Source organism: Olea europaea, unplaced genomic scaffold, assembly GCF_002742605.1.
Source record: "Olea europaea var. sylvestris unplaced genomic scaffold, O_europaea_v1 scaffold939, whole genome shotgun sequence".
Lineage (NCBI taxonomy): Eukaryota > Viridiplantae > Streptophyta > Magnoliopsida > Lamiales > Oleaceae > Olea > Olea europaea.
The window spans coordinates 327,676-348,423 of record NW_019267882.1 but is presented as its reverse complement, the minus strand read 5'-3'; the positions used below and the strand labels follow the sequence as shown (position 1 = coordinate 348,423).

At 33.0% G+C, this 20,748-nt stretch overlaps 1 protein-coding gene across 1 annotated transcript; it reads right to left on the bottom strand.

Annotated features, from left to right (window-relative positions):
* Positions 1-375: 375 nt before the first annotated feature.
* LOC111392553 (calcium-dependent protein kinase 13-like) lies at positions 376-6,370 on the bottom strand. The gene is made up of 5 exons (XM_023017916.1): positions 5,335-6,370; positions 2,309-2,452; positions 1,892-2,044; positions 673-788; positions 376-588 (listed from the first exon to the last, which is right to left on the bottom strand). The coding sequence occupies exons 1-5, from the start codon at positions 5,963-5,965 to the stop codon at positions 391-393; spliced, it is 1,242 nt and encodes a 413-aa protein (XP_022873684.1). The 5' UTR covers positions 5,966-6,370; the 3' UTR covers positions 376-390.
* Between the last annotated feature and the right edge of the window lie 14,378 nt (positions 6,371-20,748).

The following is a 20,748-nucleotide window of genomic DNA, read 5'->3' as shown; positions in this document are numbered from 1 at the left end:
GGTAAAGGTTTCTGTATTGTCAAAAGCATGTGAAGGAATTCGATAGTATATATTTTCCATTTTGTTCTCTTGTTAATTTGGTAATAAATACGAGATATAATCCCCATACAACACCTAAAGCTTATGCAATCAACAATATTCTTTATCTTCCTTTTTCTCTTCAATTCTCTATCATTTCAATCACCAATTCTTTTCTTCAGGGAACTTCTAAAAAAATGAAAAGGAGATCTGGATCCATTTCCCGTACCAACCCCATACCCCCTTGAAAAAAATTCCTCAGAATTTGATGGCTGTAAAGAATACGTGAAATCACAAGTTCACATCATGAGAACCCTCTAATATCGGCTAAACAAAAAGGAAACTTGAAAATAGAACAAGCGTTTATAAGTGTCAACAATATAAGGCAAGCTGTAGACTCACAGCTTCGATAAGCATTTGTACTTCAGACTCTCCTAGCTGTGAATTGAACTTCTGTAATCCAACCTTCAGTTCTTCAGTTGAAACAATACCATCATTGTTAGTGTCTATCTTAGCAAACATCTCTTTTATGTCTTCGACTTCGTCATTGGACAAGAAATCAGCAATGACCTAATCATAGAAAAAACTTCAAATGTTTTTCCGAGCACCTTTGTTGGAGAAAAGAACAAAAAGAAATTATAATAATAAACCAACCCTCAGAGCCTTCCTCTTGAACCTATTCATCAACGAGAATTGCTTGAGTCTTGACTTGACAACATCTCCAAGAGGAATATTTGGAGCCTTCTTTGCATTTTGTAGCCAAGGATGTTCTGTTAACAGAAACAACTATTCATCAAGTCAAACATAAGAAAAAATCAATCCTATGTTCTTCAAATATGATAATAAATTTCAAGGCATCTTAAAACTCAAGGAAATCTGCACAGATATCATTGTTAGAACAGACAATTGATTGGGGCATCCTCACTGCCTCCAACAATAGCAGTCTGATTCAGAGTGCTCAATATTCAACAACCAACTTTATAGTAATTTTTTTGTTCCGTTTTACCCTCAAATGTTTTTTATTCTGGTTAGAGGAATTATAAAACAACGACCTAACTCAAAAGGTTCCTTTTGTAGGATGTATGTTTTGACTTAGCCACGCCATTATCAAATCCGCACTATATTGCAGCCTGAGTTGTCATAACCAACTGGGGAAGGAAGTATAGGATCATTTATCTTGCAATAAACAAAGAGCAAGTAATCTAAGCTGGGTACAGAGATTTAGGATTTCGAAAGCAATATTTCCTTATGGAGCATCGTTCTCATGGCAAGCAGTTTGATAGTTATCGCAATCAACTAAAAACAAGATAGATAATTTGTTCAACCACTGAATTTTAAATAATTTGATATTTCAACATTTTCTTCCAAATTGAATTTTCTACGGAGCAGAATCAATTATAATTTATAAATGCATAGTGGGACACAAATCAAGAACAAAAGAATGGTATTGACAAATACTGAAATGATAACTTCAAAAATAGAAAGCATTTCAAGATTCAGTAAAGAAGGTAACCAAGCAGAAAATGAACACTAATGTACCAAGAAATATTTAGCCCCTATTTGGTCTCCGTCAAAATTATAATTCATTTTTCTCTCTTTTTATCAACCACACATTTTCCAATAAAATAATATTACACGTAAACTAAAACTTTTCCTTCTTTTTTAACCACGCATTCTTAAAAAATATACTATTCCAAAATACATTTTTCCCAAAATCTAATTAAAATGGAGGCCGAACAAGGGCTTAAATGCACAAAGCATGATATAGAAGTTTAGAGAATAGTGGTTCTCTCAACAAAATAGATTTAAAGCATAATCAAAATGTGTTTTACATATTCTTCAAACAACTTAGCAAACATGAACAATATTTTACCAAGAACTTGTCTTGCAGTGAGTCGAAGCTTAAGATCAGGCTCCAACATCTGTCGTACAAGACTCTTGGCACTCTCTGAAACGCTTGGCCATGGTTCCCTTTCAAAGTCTATTTTCCCACGTATAATGGCCTGAGCAACACCTTGTTCAGATTCTGTGCAAAAACTTGCTTTAGACAGGTGATCAATCAATCATGGATGAAAACATGATTAAAAGAATATGGAAAATTGTAACATAATTCAGAGAAGCTGGTCTGAACTAATGTCAAAACACATGATTTCCAAATGACGGTCCTAATATTACAAACTCTAAAGAACTGGAAGGCAGACGGAAACTGTAAAGCAAGTGTTCGCCTGTACAAGAACAAGAAGCTTGCCACAGAGAGAGAGAGAGACTATTTTGAGGAAATTCAAATTACCAGCCCAAAATGGAGGAACTCCACACAACAAGATATAAAGAATCACCCCAGCACTCCATATATCTATTTCCGGTCCATAGTTTCGCTTGAGCACTTCTGGAGCCATATAGTAAGGACTTCCCACAATTTCAGAGAACTTTTCACCTAGAATTTCAGGAGTTAAAACCACTTTCTCACTCACATATTAAGATCATCAAACAGAAACAATATGCTTAGATATGAAAAAGAAATCACAAGTTGCTTGGTTTGATACACAAGAACAAAAAGCCATCACACATTTTTTCCAGCAAATACATGATTGTAATACAAATTGAACAACTGTGGAGTACCATGTATGTATCTTTTCCTTCATATATGGTGCCTAATTTCAATATTAATAAGCTTCCAATTTATTAACCTTAGTGTTAAAACCCATTTTCAAGCTAAATTCCAACCCATATGTCATTGACATAGTCAATCTTACTTGTAACCAAATAACAGTGTGGGGCAAGGATTATTTCCTTCGACACACCTTTCCTCACATTGATCTGGGCAGTCATCTGAGCTCAACGAACAAATTTTACAGAATTCAGGCAGACCAGAGGCAAATGCAAATGGCACGAAGACAACAAAGAGCCAAGCCAAATCAAATTCAGATAAAATGGACCCAAAATCAGTCTGCGGTGTATCCATCTTACTTTAAACCATTCTAGCACTGTATCAAGCAACAATTTAGACAAGGTTTTTTGTCATTCTTCACTATTCACACTTTGTGAGTAGTTAAAATAACAGAAACCAACCCTGTGAAGTAAGAGCATCAGGCATTTATAGACAACTTACAGGATCTTAGGAGAATTGAGCAATGCAAGTACAAGAAATTCAACATAGAAAGGGAGGGTAAGAAGATGATCTATTGATTAATGCATTTAAAAATACATCACTGGTGCATTCATGAATGTCAATTAACATAACACAACTTTCTTGATTTTAAACGTGAAACAAATACTTTGCTGGAAATAATTCACGGGACTTTCCAACTTGCTACCATCACTTTTGCAGTACTTGATATACTGTAAGCAGTTAAGAGTTATCTAACCTAGCCCAGTCAAGACCACTTGTTTATAATGAAAACATCCTAAAGATTAATATTTGGCAGAAGTGCATTTGACATATCAATTCTGATATCAAATACTGTGACAGAAAAAAGTGAACATTTATTTTAGCCAAATAAGTTCATATCATCCCAGTAGTCATCAGTCCAAATTCTACATATGTGCAAATTTTATGAGACAAGCTGGCATTAGAAAGTTTATTGTGGATATGTCATTAACGTTTTCAATGACGGCATTTGAGTTCAGGATATGATTCCATGGCATCATGGAATTTATAGTGGATTTGCAACAAACTAATGATGGAGAAACAGATACCCAGAAATATCACCCCCTGCCTAGCACACTTTTGACAAGTGAAAATGACTACATTTATATTAATCATTTCCTGATTAGCAATGAACACAAGGAAATAATTTTCTAATTGAATTAGAAAACCTAAGACTCAAAAACAGTGGTAGTCATATCATCTACATCAACCAATTATCATATGACTGAGCTGTAATCAGATAAGCTTCGAGGCAGTTGGTATAGACTGAAGCAGAAGAATAAGAACTCAAGGTGAAACCTTGATGCAACCTATAGTAAGAGAAAATTTTTTACTACTATCCTCAGTGGATCTCCCCATGGCTGTGTACAATACATATACAAACTAAAGCTTGGCGACTATCGTTGCTTTAGTATCTTAATTAATCCTATTTGTTTCCTGTTTTACCTAGCATATAGTCTAATAATACTAATTGACTCTTCTCAGGACATAAGTCAATCCAACATAATCCTACTCTAATATCACAGATTCCTTCAAAGTTGATAGGACATTGCAATTGCTTGAGTTCGCTATCAAACTTTAATCCAATGTATTTGTATTCCCTCATTCCATCAACCGAGTTAATGAACTCATAATCAAGCATTTCACTCACTCTTCATTGTAGCATACACTCAATTGATGGCTAAAAAATCTCCAAATGTTTCTGTTTGATCATAAAATCCTAAAACTATCCAAATCCTTGCCATTTCCATCAATCACCTTCAATGGAGTTTTAGGAGGACTGCAAAGCAACAGGAACAAATTCATGTCATCCTTCCCCAATGCTGACATAATAAGTCAGAGTTTCCCGAAAAGGATAGTTGCCTTCAAATAAGTATGAAACTCGTTCATTTGTAATGCAGTCCCACCAACTTCTTCCATGTCCCTCTGATTTTGGACCAAAACCACATACACCATAAACGAATTCATTTCATCCTTCTCCAATTCTGAGATAATAAGTCCGAGTTTCCCAAAAGGATAATCGTTTTCATCTAAATATGGCACTCTGTCATTGGTAATGCGGTCCAGTCAACTTCTTCCATGTCCCTCTGATTCCGAACCAAAACCACATATCTTTGCTCTCCCTTTATTATTTCCAACCATCTTCATGATCCATAAAAATAAAAAAAAATAAAAAAAATAAAAAAGACTCCTTTTAATTTTATTTTATCAAGTATCTTGGTTCCTCTTATATCTTGGTTCCTCTCATGTTGTGTTTGATACACATCATGTTGACTATGTAAGCTATTTCAGGAAAGATCAGCAGTTTAACTTCAGTTTGACATATTGATATTTAATATATTCATGGAGGTCAAGGTTACACTATGCTGTACCTTTCTGGTACTTCATATAACACAAAAATCCCACACACCAGGGAAAAAAAATGAAAATACAAAACAAAATAGAAGACATAGAAAAGCCGGTTGCAGATGTGATAAGAACTTAGATTAAACAAGGGACTGTCGTATTTATTAATATCTATATCTGCAGATAAGTACAACATTTATATACATAATACTCTAGCCTGAAAGAAATAAAACAGTAAAGTGCAATAACATCGAATAAATTCTTCCAATCAACCTTTTAGCTTCATGAACATAATCCATAAGTAATTAAAACTATTAAGTTACCGGGCTTAAAGAAGATTGACAAGCCAAAATCAATTGCCTTCAGAGGCGAATTCTCCTTCTTATTTGCAAATAAAAAGTTCTCAGGCTTCAGGTCTCTGTGGATGACCCCGTGCTTGTGGCAGAGCTGCACAACCTCAACGATGGTCCTAGTGACTGCAGCGGCCGCCCGTTCCGTGTAGTGCCCACGCGCCACGATCCTGTCAAAGAGCTCCCCACCCTCACACAGCTCCATCACCAAATGTACTGCATTTTCGTCTTCGCACGCCTCCTTGAACCTCACGATGCTCGAATTGTCAGGCAAGTGCTTCATAATCGCCACTTCCCTCCTCACATCGTCCACATCCACAGCCGTCCGCAGCTTCCGCTTTGAAATCGACTTGCAAGCCAATAGCTCCTTCGTCTCCCGTTCAATGCACAAATACGTAACCCCAAATTCTCCTCGTCCCAGCTCCCTATCCACTAAATACTTCTCCTCAATATTTTCCTTTTTAACGTCATTCAGAACAGTAATGGCCTTTTTAGTGTTGCCAGCCCCAGACTTGTCTTTTCGGCCCAGATCATGGCCGGAAAAATTGGATGACTTCACGTCTTCTCGGGCAACAGCCGCCGGAGATCTGCAGCAATTTCCCATTCAAATCGCGTCCAATTTTACCAATTTCCGACTCTAGCAAATAGACCCTTACGCCTAGGGTTTCACATCTGTGATGAGATGTAAAACCCAGACCCCCATTACGAATTTATAACGGTAAAAATAGCGCTTAAGATCAAAATGTGACTGATTTTTCACACAGAGAGAGTGTGTGTGTTTTGTGCTGCAATTTTAGGTGGGTACGGTAACGGATCAGATGCATTTGTAGGGGTAGCTGCTCTTTTGATTACTATTTTATTATTAAATTGCATTAAAAATGATGCATTTATTTTAGTGTGGATTCCGTAATATTTTGGTTCGAGCATGAATTTTGTCGGGTAACTGCAAGTTACTGGACGGTCGGAACGGGACGGGAAGAAGAGACAGGAGGTGGTCTCTGGGTTCATGACCTGGCAAACTATTCCTCACATTGGTTGGTGACTATAATCAAGTAGTAATGCTGCGTGCTCATTGGAATTGCAACTTTAGTCTTGGCATTACACATTTTGATACCATGCAAAACTTATAGTTTGTAGTTACTTAAATTATAAGTCAAAAATCAACCAAACACGCACTAAGAACCAAGTCGAAACATATCGAACATATATTTTTGTTTGGGTCTTGAAAGATCGCATGCATTTGCCTTTCATAATTTTGTTTGAAGGTGCAAAAAAGTATTGAAAAAATAGATATATTGTTGAGCCAATCATAAATAATTCCGTAAGATATTCAAAATTAGGGAAATTAGCCCTTTTCGTCATCAACGTTTGTAGTTTGTTACTGATATGCTATTGACATTTTCCTTAGCACCAAACATTCTCAACCTTATGAAAATATAGTAAAACTTATCTTTTTTATCCATTTTTTGTTGTTAAAATCACATAAAATGATGAATTTTTCTTCTTTCTAAATAAATACAAAAGAAAAAAATAAAATAAAATGGCATGGGTATGAGGAGGGGATAGGTTTTTCATTGCAAATGGCATGGATCGAGGAAGGTTGTTGGCTGGTGGAGTTGGTGTCGGTGGGAACTGGGAATAGTAGCGATGACAATGGTGGTTGGTTGGGGTAGATTGGGTTGGGGAATGAGTTCGGTTGGAGAAGACTTCTTCTTCTTCTTTTTCATTTTATTTGTATTTTTCCTTTTGTCAATTGTTTATAATTGTTTTGTGATCTATTTTTTCATTTTGAGAAGATATAGGATTCTAGTTGTAAAGATTTTTTATTTATTTAAATATAGGTTAAATTTATCATTTTATGTTTCTTTAACGGTCAAAATGAACAGAATAACGAGTTTTTCTAAATTATGGAAATGTCAATGACGTCTGCTAAAAAGATGTTAAGGATAGATTAGTAACAAAATGTAAAGACTGAAGATGAAAAATGCCAATTTCCCTAAAAACTTAAAGATTAAAAGAGGTATTCATTCCATGCTAAAATTATATGAAAAATGTAATTTTTGAGAATTAAGAGAAAAGATCCCATGTGTTGTCTGACTGATTGGCAAACAATTAATTTGTAAGGAATCATGTTGTCTGACTGGCTTCTTTGTACCTATCTGACATTCTAACAAATTAAATTAAATTAAAGAATGTCTCTCCTTTGTTTATTGAGTAATATTATATAGCCCTTGTTTGAATCTCATTTTTGTAAAGAAAATGAATTTTTGAATAATGTATTGATGAAAAATATGTGGTTAAAAAATAAGAAATTTTTTTTATTTGCTTATAATATTATTTTATTGAAGAATGTGATTGAAATGATGTCAAATCACTTTTGAAGAATGTATTTTGGTTGAAAAATGGGGCTCAAACAAGGGCATAATCTTATCGGGATTACAATCCAGTTTAAGAGTTAAAATGATATGTTAAATGAAATGTGAAATTAAATGAATCATTTAATCGCACTTATCATTTAACGTCACTTAAACTGGGGTTGCAATCCTAATGAGATTAAATAACATGACTTTTATTTATTGCAATGGCACCTTGTGATGGGAAATTAATCAACACCAGCGTTAGAGAAGAAACGAAAAAATAGTAATTCGAGAAGATGAAAGATGAACAAGAAGATCAAATCAATATGAAGGCTCAAACACGAAAATAATCTCGCTGTCCTTGAACGATATTTGACGAATGGCTCATAGGATTGATCAAACCTTGTTGCAAAAAAATACTAAAGTATAAATGATTTTCAACCCGAACTTGAAGAACACAAGAGGGAATTATTTGAATATGAAAATAGAAAGAATGCTTTCTTATGGAATGTAAAATTAGTTTCTCATATGATTTTTCAATAATATGTATTGATCCTTCAACATCTATTTATAGATATCAATCAATACCTCACGAATTGGTGCCAAAAGTCATGAATAGATACAAGATTTCCTCTGAAAGCCAACAAAAAACTAAATAAAAATTACCTCCTACGATCACTTTAAATGTACTATGCGACCGCATGGTTTAAAGTCATGTGATCGCATGGTTTACCTTGCGACCATCCCCAAATTCTCAAGTGACGGCCATGCAAATGGTCCATGCGGTCGCATGGACCAAAATTTGGGTCTCCATTTTGTTTTATTCCATTCCACATATGTTTATTGATTTTTGAACAACATTTTTCCAACAATCCCCTACTTGTTCAAAATTTCAATAAATTCTCATATTCAAAGTATACAATACTCATGCGAAAGGATTAGATACCTTTCGATTTGAATCTAACCATAATGCAATGCAATCAAAGTAAAGTTGGAATCAAAAGGTAGCGTGAAGCTTTGAACCAATTGTTCCAAGTGACAATACCGATTCAAACACACACACGAGTACCACGTGTTCTTAAGTTCCTCATAACTCGCTTAGCGCTGTTATGGCCTTGCGCTCATCCTATTCAACAAACTTTTAAGAGATAAACTCCAACTCTCAATTGAGGCGGCACCACCTCGAAGTTTGTTTAGGTAAAATTCTTCCATTACTTTTATTACTTTTAAAGGTACTTGTATTTTAGCATTGAATTTCATTAAGAGCTTTAATGCTCAACCCTTACTTCAATAACAACTAGCATTATTTTAATTAGGATAGGGTTATCGCGGATTTTAATAATGCTGCAATCATCGACATATCGAATGACTTGTTGTTACCCTTTGAACCCCTATATTACTTTTTGAGTAATGATAGGTAGAGTTGTCATCGTTAGTGGACTTTTTTAGTTTAGGAGTTTCAACCCCATCCTACTCAAAGTAGATGCCACTAAAATTTTATTTAGTGTCTAGTTAAAGGATCCGATAAATTCTCTTTAAAAATTATTCCATCTTTGATAATTTCCTCGTGACGTCACCTCTAAGATTTATATACCTTCTCATTTCATGTGATATAGTGTCTTATCAATATATAACTAGTCAATAATCGATTCATTTGATAGATACAACTCGTCACCATCAAGAAATTTTTTATGAAACCACATGCTTCTCACTCGCTTTATTTAAAGCTTTATAGATTTCAAACATAGTTGAAGGATTTTTATTAAATCATTACACTTAGTCAATTACTTTTGTGGATTTTATTCGTGTGTATTCACTTTCATCGTTGAGTCTTTACAATGATTTTCAATAGCATGAATATTATTTAAATATTCAAATTGTTTTGCAAACATCATAATCGGCTTTAACCCAATTTATCCACATTAAACTTAGTGTATCCATCCTTACATTTATATATAAAGATTTTCCACCTTTTCTCTTTTATAGATATATTTCTATGATTAAAAGGTTTGGGGAACTTTAACTTTTATATAAAGTTACCCCCACAATTCCTTAATTAGAAATTCTTATGTAATCTTGTAATATTGCATCCATATATCTTTGAACTTCTCATATAAGTTTATAAGATTAATGTTAACCCTCATATTTTGAGTTATACTCGAACTTAGAATTCTTCAATATGTCAACCCTACATTTGGGGTTGTATTCGTTAAGTCACTATGTACTTCAATCCAACTATTTTTAATTTTGATCCCACAATTTGATCAAGATCATCTCATAGACCGTTAATGCTTTTCAAGCACAAACGAACTCAATTGGTTCCACGACTAAAGTCCAATTCAACAACGAACAAGACTAAGCATATTAATCTCCAATCGTTTGCGATTTATCACTTTCATGACCTTCACTAGATATCATCATATCATCTTAAACGATAAGGTACATATTCACCTTAGTTATATTTGGATAAAATCACATTTTGTCATACTCATTTGCAATCTCACTTAATTGCACAGAATTAATTTAGGCGAATTAATTGAAGCTATCAATTCAACTAAATATGAAAATTTAACCAACTAAACTACCACATTCAAACTTTTCCAGATTTGAATGAAAATGATATTCGGCACCACCACCAACTATAGACACAATTTGTGCTCTATAAAATATTTCAACATCTTAATAATTTCGCAAGCACTTTTCACTAGAACAAATCACAACTTGTCATGCTTTTATGCAAATATAATTGGCATAAAATCATCTCATTAATACCATAGGATTAAATGAGGCTATCAAAGTTAGCCCAAGTTAGTCAAGACATGAAGTCAATCAACAAATAGTTGGCATTTTTCAATACTACTATCTTGTGCATATGAACCATTCCCAATAATTGGATAAGCAATTTCCACTTTAAAATAATTTGTTATCAAAATATTTCACATTTAATCATATAATGGACACCAAAACAAGCATCCTCAAGTGAGCACCATCAATTCAAATATACATATACATAACTTTTGTGCAAACAGGTACCTCATTAATGCACACCATTTAACGGGTTTTGATAGACGGTACAATTCAATTTTCTAATGGCTTTCAATTCCAAAGGAACTGACAACCAAAAGAATGCAAACAAAAACTATTTCATGCCAAACAATTTCATTTATTTGCATAATGGAATTTACTAAATCTCCATTATGCATGCAACGTGAAAAGACGTCATTTAAATGACAGCCATCATTAAAATGGAATTGATGACTTGGCCAGTTCACCATACGATTATCAAGTCTATCATGTGCCCGTAACCATGAACCCACTTTCACGTATAATACCATCCATGGCGACAACAATTCAGGATTCTTGGCCTTTAATGGAATCACATCATTGGAATCACATCGTTTTGGTACCAAATTTAAGAAATCGGACTTTAACAATTGCCAATTTAAATTTCGTACATACTCCAATTCAATTAGATTGGAAATACAAATGCAATCTGACTTTCAAGTATGTTCATGGAATATCAACAGATTTATGCAAAGATCAGTATATGCATTAGAAATCAAATATTTTCATGCCAAATAGATCCCGTTTCCACAATTGGTTTATATTTAAAATGAAAGGTCACCATTTAATAAACTGGACCACTTGTATTTGTCTAAAATCAGCCACTTTCATGTTTTTGACTAATTATGAAAAGATGTTGGCAGCCACACATAGTGCCATTATTCAATAATTATTAAATTATATCAATCAATATAATGCTTATCTGATATTTTCCACACATTTCAGTTCCTCCATTTGACCAAACAAACATTCAATGGAGAAGATAATTTAAATGGAACATATAAGCATTATCAAAGTCGGCAAACAGAACTGTGCATTCGGACTTTACAAATCATTTTTCAGATAGATACTTATAGATAATCACATGCATTTCCTCTTTCTTTTCACACACTGCTAGCAAAGAGTTCGTATATTATGTATCTTTGATCAGGTTTGATTACAGTAATTATCAATTCCTTCCATTTCCTTCGAAGACGGATAACCACATGCCGTTTCATACATCACGACAGATAATTCATGATTATCATTTCAGATATTTATGAACTACGAAAAAATTTTCTGCCTTAAATAATAAATGCAGAAACATTGTCCGTAAATTAAAATTATCAAAACACATTTAATTTAATTGACGACACCACTTTACATGCATGGCAGTACTCATGCCTTTTCACAGACGAAGACAGATAACCGCATGCAATTCCAAAAGGGTCACACCTTTTCGAGGATGTAAACGAAAATTTCTATTCCTTATCATATTTAAGAAACAAAGTTCTGTAATGCACATCATGATCGAGAAAACGTGAACTTTAATTTTATTATTATTTTAAATTCTACCAACACATTGGTTGAATTACACAACACAATCTAGGAATTCCTCAATATAACATATGCCATAATCATGAGTACACAAAACCAATTATAAATTTGCAGATTTATGTACTTGCATAAATTTCCAGAATGTCAAGCATATGGGTTGCACATTATAATTTTCGAGAACGAAAATCCCATGTATGCGTGAAGTCGAAACCCAATTTCGACTTACCGAATTCGGAGAAGGCGAAATGATAATTACCAAGCCCAAACCATGAATCTGGACTCATTATCTTCCATTATCGAGTGAAAGCATGTCTTTCTTCAAGTCGAACCTTCCCATGCAATTAGTGCCATCAAACGGTCCACACGAACACAATCTTGATCCATCAACTTGATCATCGACAAAGTAATTTCGTTCTCCATCACAAAATATCGTTCGAGATTTATGGGAAATTAATCAACACCGGGGTTGGAGAAGAAACTAAAAAATAGTAATTCGAGAAGATGACAGATGAACAAAAAGATCAAACCAATATGAATGCTCAAACATGAAAATAATCTTGCTGTCCTTGAACAATATTTGCCCCCCTCGGAATTATACGAGATGTTTCAAGGGGTTTACGACCAATGGTACGTAGGATTGATCAAACCATGTTGCGGAAAATTCTAAAGCATAAATGATTTTCTATCCGAACTTGAAGAACACAAGAGGGAATTGCTTGAATATGAAAATAGAAAGAATGTTTTCTTGTGGAATGTAAAATCAGTTTCTCATATAATTTTTCAATAATATGTATTGATCCTTCAACATCTATTTATAGATATCAATCAATACGAATTAGTGTCAAAAGTTATGAAGAGATGCAAGATTCCTTTACCACAAAAAAAGCTAACTAAAAATGGCCTCCAACGGTCACTTTAAATGTACCATGCGACGGCATGGTTTAAAGCCATGCGGTCGCATGGTTTACCTTGCTACCATCTCCAAATTCTCGGGTGATGGCCATGCGACCGCGTGGCCAAACGGTCTATGCGGTCGCATGGACCAAAATTTGGGTCTCCATTTTGTTTTGTTCATTTCATTCCACACATGTTTATTGATTTTTGAACAACATATTTCCAAGACCTTGAGCTGCATAAGTTGGATTATTATTGTAATTTCTATTTTTAATTCTTCACAGGACTTCCCATTTCTTCACTTAGTTTTTAGTATCGTATGCATGTTTTTGTGAGGAAAATGAAATCATTTGACATTAGTAGAGAAGAAAAAAATTAAGCAGTGATCATTATAGTGTTCAATTATTCCTAGTCGTTAAGCGTAGTCTAAAATCTTTCATTTTTCCATTTTGTTAAGATTTTATTTCCCTTTGCATGTATCTACTTTTCTCGAAATAAAATTAAATTTTTTTTCAGATTTTGTGAGAAATATCAAGATAAATTATCCTTTGGGATAAATGAAAACATCAATAGTGGATTGCACATGCCAAGTGATGAAAGTACATGTTGAATCCAATAAAGGCCCATGTGTAGTAAGCCCATCAAATGCAAGCTATCAAACAAATTTATTTTTTTTTGGGTTAAAAATGAAAAATTGACAAATCCCGATTGCCTTACTTATTCTCTTCTCGAAACAAGATAGAATTTCTTACACTGCATTAAATAGGAAAGTTATGTTTGGACTTTTATCTGCATCTTCCCTACCGAAAGGATTTGTGAATACTAATACAACACGATATTTAACGATTGTTATCGATTTTATTTTTCTATCAAAAAGTGATATGCCTAATTTTTAGCCTTATTCTTCATTTCTTAGTTGGACCACAATCCCATGGTCCTTGCAAGAAGGTAAACAGTCAAAGGACTTGTTAAATTATCTATCATTATTAATTATTTTGACATTAATATATAGTCTTTGCACCTTGTTATTTGATTTTTACAAGTCAATTCTATTTGTTGACTATCGCAATGCATGATATTTTGTGGATATTAAGTATGATGGAATTTTTTAATTAGTAATGTTATTTAGTATCATTGGTGTTAAAAAAACAGTATAGATGACACCAAATAGCATTAAATAATATATACAATTAAATGAATCACATAATTTCACTTTTAATTAAATTTATCATAAATAACACTTAGACTTGTACTATAGCACAAATAGTATTAAATAACATCATTCTTTTTATACAGTTGATTTATTAAGTGAGAAGAAATAATGCTTTCATGAAATAAACTTTTATATACAGAAATTTTCATCTCGACCTTCAGAAAAATATTTTTTTTTTACGATCTCTTGACCTTAAGAGACAAATTTCTATACCAACTCTCTTACCATTCGACGCTATATTTTCTTGTTGTCTTTTTCATTTTCTAGAAGCAGTGGACTTTTAATATATGAAACATAAATTAAAATACATTACCATTTGTGACTAGCAATTAGCAATATAAAAATTTTGCGCAAGTCTCAGTCTTATTTGTTAGGCTAAATTCGCATTGTTCATATATTTTTTTATTTGAGTAAACAAGCAAATCTATCATCAATTTTTTATGAGTTGCACTACACTTACAGAATTTTTGCTCATAGATATTTTACAGAAAAGACACATTGATGGGGTGGGTGGTTGATTTTTTGGCATTTTATATCACACATGGGACCTGTGCACAGTGAGGGTTTTGGCCAGATTGTGTGAACAAAAATTCTGTACATGCAGAATTTTCTATTTTTTATATATATGTTGGGTTTTTGTTCTTAACCTTTGAGAAATTAGAGAATTTAGCAAAAGTTTCTAAATGTGAATCCTTAAGAGGTAATAATTTCTTATAGTAAATTATGTTAGAACATCAAAGTTGATCATGCATAGAGAATTAATTTTTTTTAATTTTCTTCGTTCATACTTGTTAATTTCCAACAAAATCCATCTTCATCTTCTTCAACTCAAACCCTACAATCCAATATTCTTGAAAATAGCGCAATATTTAGTTCTAACGTTTTTAATACGCAGATCATCTGAAATCTATTTTTCAACCGTGATTTTTTATTACATTCTTCTTTTTCAATTAAACCACTATTGGTTGCATGCAGTATTGTTAATGATTAAGCATTGTACGTATTTTAAAGGTGGCTCATCTCCATCTGAAAGTGCAATAGAGAAAAATTTACTCCGTCCAATGGGACGGCTTGAAAAAATAATTTTTGAGTATGTGGGCTGGAAACAATAATTTTAAGTATCTCCATGGGAAGACTAATTTTTAAAGCTAAAAAAAATAATAAAAAAATAAAAAATAAAAAATAAATAAAGAGTATATTTCATGTGACCTAGCCGCACTCCTCATAAGATATGTCGTGTGTGGTGTCTTTCTGACTCTTGATTCCTGTCACACTAGGCTAAAAAGGGTTAAGCTATTTGTACAGTCCACAAAAACAGCCCGGCCAAAAAATACGCTCTTCCATTGTTATTGTTATATTGTTTGTATGTAAAATTGATTTTTTTTTAAAAAAAAATGTATTTTTCAGATTTCAATATTGGTTTTATAAGCATTGGTTAGAATAAAGTTAAAAGATAAAGAATATAAGTATTTATTGAATAAGTGATGATAAGAATTTTTGAATTTGACAGCATGCAAAAGTCTAGTCACATAAGATACTAAAAAATTTGTACATATGTGGTGCCGACAGTGGAGGGAATGGGGTTTGGATATAGGCTGTGGTAGTAGTAGTGGCAGTTACAGTGACGAAGATTACTGTGGCGGTGGTAGAGCCGAAGGTTACCATGGTCGTGGTAAAGGAGAATATCAAGGTATGTGGATTGAATACGGATGGTGGTAGTGGTTTGTGTAGCCTTGGGGAGGAGGATTAGAGGTTTTGGTTCTAGTAAGTTGGAGAATTTGGGAATGAGAAGTGCTATATACTCAGGGAATTTATATAAATTACATTACAGGGATTCACGTGGCAATTTTTTATTAAGTTTTGGGCAATACATGTGTTGTGTTGTAAAATTATTTGTACAAGTTCACTGTCGGAAGAGCTTATTCCTTTAGGATTCGAAAGGAGATGGTGATGTGACGGTGCAGGTAGAGATAAATGGTGGCTATATTTTGTGGTTGTAATTGATGGTTGCAAAGGTGAGGGTGGTTGTCGGTAGGGGGTGCATTATTTTCTTTTTGTTAAAGTTAAATTGGAAGATTGTCATTTACACAATCCTAATAAAATTATGGATGGAAATAGTCTATAGGAACAAAATTCGTTAATTTCTCAAAATTCGGGGACAAAAATAAATAAAAGGTTGGAGGTAGGTCTGCTGCTTTTTTCAAATGTTGGATTATTGTAGTGCAATATTTTTTTTTTCATACTCAGCGCACTCACCATCGAAATCATATATCTCCACAAGCTTATCCATTTTCTCCTTAGGTTGTTTCTTCCACGAGCCAAACCTCACCGAACTCCACTCCTTCAATCCAAAAATGCCGACTCAGACAATTTCACCACCTGACATTCCTCGACCACCCTCCCATAATCCTTTTCCCTCAGCCGTCCAATAAAACATATCTTATCCAGCCTTTTCCTGATCTTACGTTAAATTAATTTCTAGGATTGCTATGATATTTGTATTTGGAAGTATTAAATGCATGGACGGACCCACATGGGTCAAATGACCCCACAATATATATATTATTTTTTATTTTTTTCTTCATTCAGTATACAGCAATTGCATAATTTATGGTTACTGGAGATATATCTCTAAAAAAATTCCATGAATAAGTCTATCCAAGTTGCAAGGATATCAAACTCACCATTTTCATCTTGATCTTTGCTTTTGTTCACTTTCTACTATCCATTTGCCTAATTTCAACTTGATTTTGATTATTTCCTTTTTCTATAGTTGTGATGCCCCTAATGTAAAAATTTGATTTCATGGTTTTGTGCACACATGCATGTAAATAGATACGTATATATAGGTATATGTTTTCTTGATGTTATCTTTGATTTCATATTTCTATACACGTCCATATAGATATATGTTGATATGTATATGTTTTATTTATCTTATCCCTTTGGTTACCTGTCTATATATATATTCTTGATGTTATCGCTTCAAAATAATAAAAGATGATAATAATTTAAGTGAAAGTAAATTCTACTTAAATTATAAGAATCTTTGCTCAAATAAGTAATTCAATACAACTGATTTGTTGCAATGATAAACATGTTCGTTGTTATTCTTGTAATTGGAAGCTATCAAGTGATCTCCCCTTTTTTTCCAAAAATTTCTTGTTCTAGTTTATTCGTCGACTTATATTTTTGTGTATTTATTTATTTTTAGTGTTTCAAAAACTCAAATATGCTTTGGCTTGATAGAAACTTGGGACATCAGGCAAGGCTAAAAGAAGACGTCCGAGCGCCAATGATTGAAACCTGCTGCTCTTGGAACGTCGTTCGAACGTACTTAATTTTTGACCCTACAGTAGAAAATGTCTGGCTCCATCCCTGATTACATGGGATCTATGGTGAATTACAAATGGATCAACTCTATTTCTAGTATTTGATAAAAACTCGTGTAATAGTTTGGTCTAGTTCTCGACTAAGATTATAAAGATAAATAGAAATATTCGAAAAATTCGAGTTGCAAATCAAATAATGCCTAAACAAAGTGTTGGTATAAACAGTCCTAAAAACCAAAATTTATGGCAGAAAATTAAAGAATATTGAAGATTTTTTCGCCCTAAGGCTCGTATATTCACATAAAAGAGGGTTAATCACCACGTTGAGCATCGACTAAAGTGGTTATCACTCCAATCCACTAAAAAAAACAGCAAAGAACATTAGTACAAGTATTACAACGCAACAGCCCTTAGATCGAATTTTCTCTCTCAAAAATACACTTAACAGATTACACCAAGAACAGAATTAGCCTCACTTCAAAATAACCTATACTAGATTTCACTAAGAATATTTAGAATACAAAAAATTATAGTTAAAATCAAGGGTTTTTCTTAGAGGGAAAATACAGAGACGAATGAGATGAAAACTCTAGAACTCTCCATTCACCCACGAAAATGAAGAATCAAACTCATTTTAAGAGTCACAATGCATCCTACGGTTACACCAACTCCACATGGCATCATCTTAGCCTTTCACTTAAAACATTAAAATCGCATTTCAGTGAAACACGAGGATGCACCACTGATAAATAACCCGGTCACATTCCTTTAAGTGAACTTAAAAGTTGGGATGCATCTCTGGGCCATAGTGTTAAAGCATAATACTTAACACCAAGACTACCCTTTGGAGTTTAGGATACAATTGCAAACACAGAGTTCCATTGTTATTCAAAGGATTATGATAGTACTGCAAAAATGAATATAAATTCTACTTTACCTGATAAGATTGCTGTATATTCGTAATATTGTTAGTGCTTTCGAAACAAATTTGTCGTGTACCGATGAAAATTGTTGAAAATTAATTAAGTCAAGATCTTGCATGTGAACTGAAGTGAATTCATGCAACCTCCAAATAGATTGACGGCATTTTTCTGAATTTTGAAATTTGAACAGCAAAAATGAAGAATTAAGCTGATTTGATCTACATTCACATGCGCATGGAACCTACAAGAATAAAGAATTTCAAAAAAGAGCGTGCTTTCAAGGAGGGTGTCAAATCCTCACCGGCAGCATAGTAGCGTTGAAAAATGAAATCTAATTGAAATTCTAAAACATTTTCAATTGGATATCTTAGCCCGGATGCCCAATTTTTTTGGCTTTGTCGCCTGCCAGACTAGTAGCTTGCATTAGGCTATGAGCTAAGCCCCAACAAAAAATAATAATAAAAATAAATAAATAACTAGGTCCCACGTTACAACTGTTGGGGTCCTGCATGCCCGACACGTGAATGACAGGATCCCGCGTATTGGATTGGACTAGAAAAAACTGAGACTGCCGACACCAAAATCCCTATCTTGATTAAAGTATAGTACCCTTGATTTTGCAAATCCATGCAAAGATCAAGGTACTATCTCTCAAGGGGCTGCTTGGAAGTTCCCGTGTGCCGGTGCAAGCCTTTTTTAAAGTATTGGGTCCTGTTGGATTTTCATCTTTAAAAGAATAAGAATGAAAAATATAATCGATACGAGATCCATACATAAAATAGAAAATCAAATATGACTTGATGTGATGGATAATCATCATATTTTTCATTTTTATGATGAAAGAATGAGAATCAAACGAGAGCCTGATTTTGAATATTTACGAATGAATCGTTTTTAGGGATTTTGCAGTGATTTTTTGAGAATTTTTTATCCATTGATTTTGAATTTTTTTGAAAAGAATGAAATTACTACGTATATGTTCCTTGGTGAACTTTTCAATTTATATGCCCTGTTTGGCCTTCATTCTATTCAAATTTTAATAGTTGAAATAGTGTTTTTTGAAAATTGTGTGGTTGAAAAAGAATAATTTTTTTTTGATTTGCGTGTAATATTATTTTATGAAAGATTGTGTGGTTGAAAATAAGAGAAAAAAAGAATGAGAAGGAGAATGGAGGCTAAACGGGTTTTGTATGAATTTTTTTACTCATAAGTGATATTTTACTTATAGTTAATTCTTTTACATATTAGTTAATATTTAACTTAGAAGTTAAATATTTAATTAAAATTTTAAGTTATTATATTTAACTTATAAGTAAAACTTTGCAATTTTAAGTTAATTTTAAATTGAATTTTTTCTTTATAAATAACTTTTTATATTTTATAATTGAATTTATGTCTTATTAATAATATATTTATTTTATAAACAACTTGTTTACATAAAATTAATTTTTAATTATAATGTAATTTATTTATAAAAGAAAATTTTTATTTAATATATTTCTAATTACTAGTTAGTTTCGAACAAAATATGTTGGTTGGAAATAATTATTTTACAAAGGGTAAAATTAAAAAGAATATGGGAAACGGTCAAAACTCGAGGATTTGGTAGGTTGAGAGAACCCGTCAGAATTACATTATACCAATTTTTTGTAATTTTTATACCATAAAAAATTGGCGCCTAAAAAAAACTAACAAGCATCAATTTTTTCAACATGTCATAAATGATATCATCCAATATAGGTCCAAAAAAAAAACTCCAGCAGCCCTAATGCGTTGACCTTCTTAGCACACAGTTTACATTTGTAGATTAAGAAAATGTTTATCTCGTTTTAACGATAATCACGCATTAAAACTTATGGATAATGAGGAAAAATGTGGAAAGAAGATTAAACATATTGCAGAGAGGTTGAATTTGTGGACTTCTGTGCACAAAATATGAATTGTGGTAAATCAAACGTGTTGACTTATTGGATTTAGAATGACTTCCTAATTAATATTTCTAATAAAGTTTATTGAAAGAGAGAGACGTCTATATTTAGTAGGGATGACAATCGATCGAGTCAAGTTGGCTTGATCATTAGACACATAAGCTTGGATTGGCTCTATGGATGAGCTAAGCTAGGCTTGATTCAACCTAGTCAACCTTATGGACCGAGTTATTTGATCATGAGTCCATGATTTGGCTTGTTTTTAAATAAATTAATGAAAGATTAAAAATATCATAAAACTTGGCTCACGAGCACAAAACAAGCTCGTTCGTGAGCCCTGGTCCATGAGTCAACTTGTCA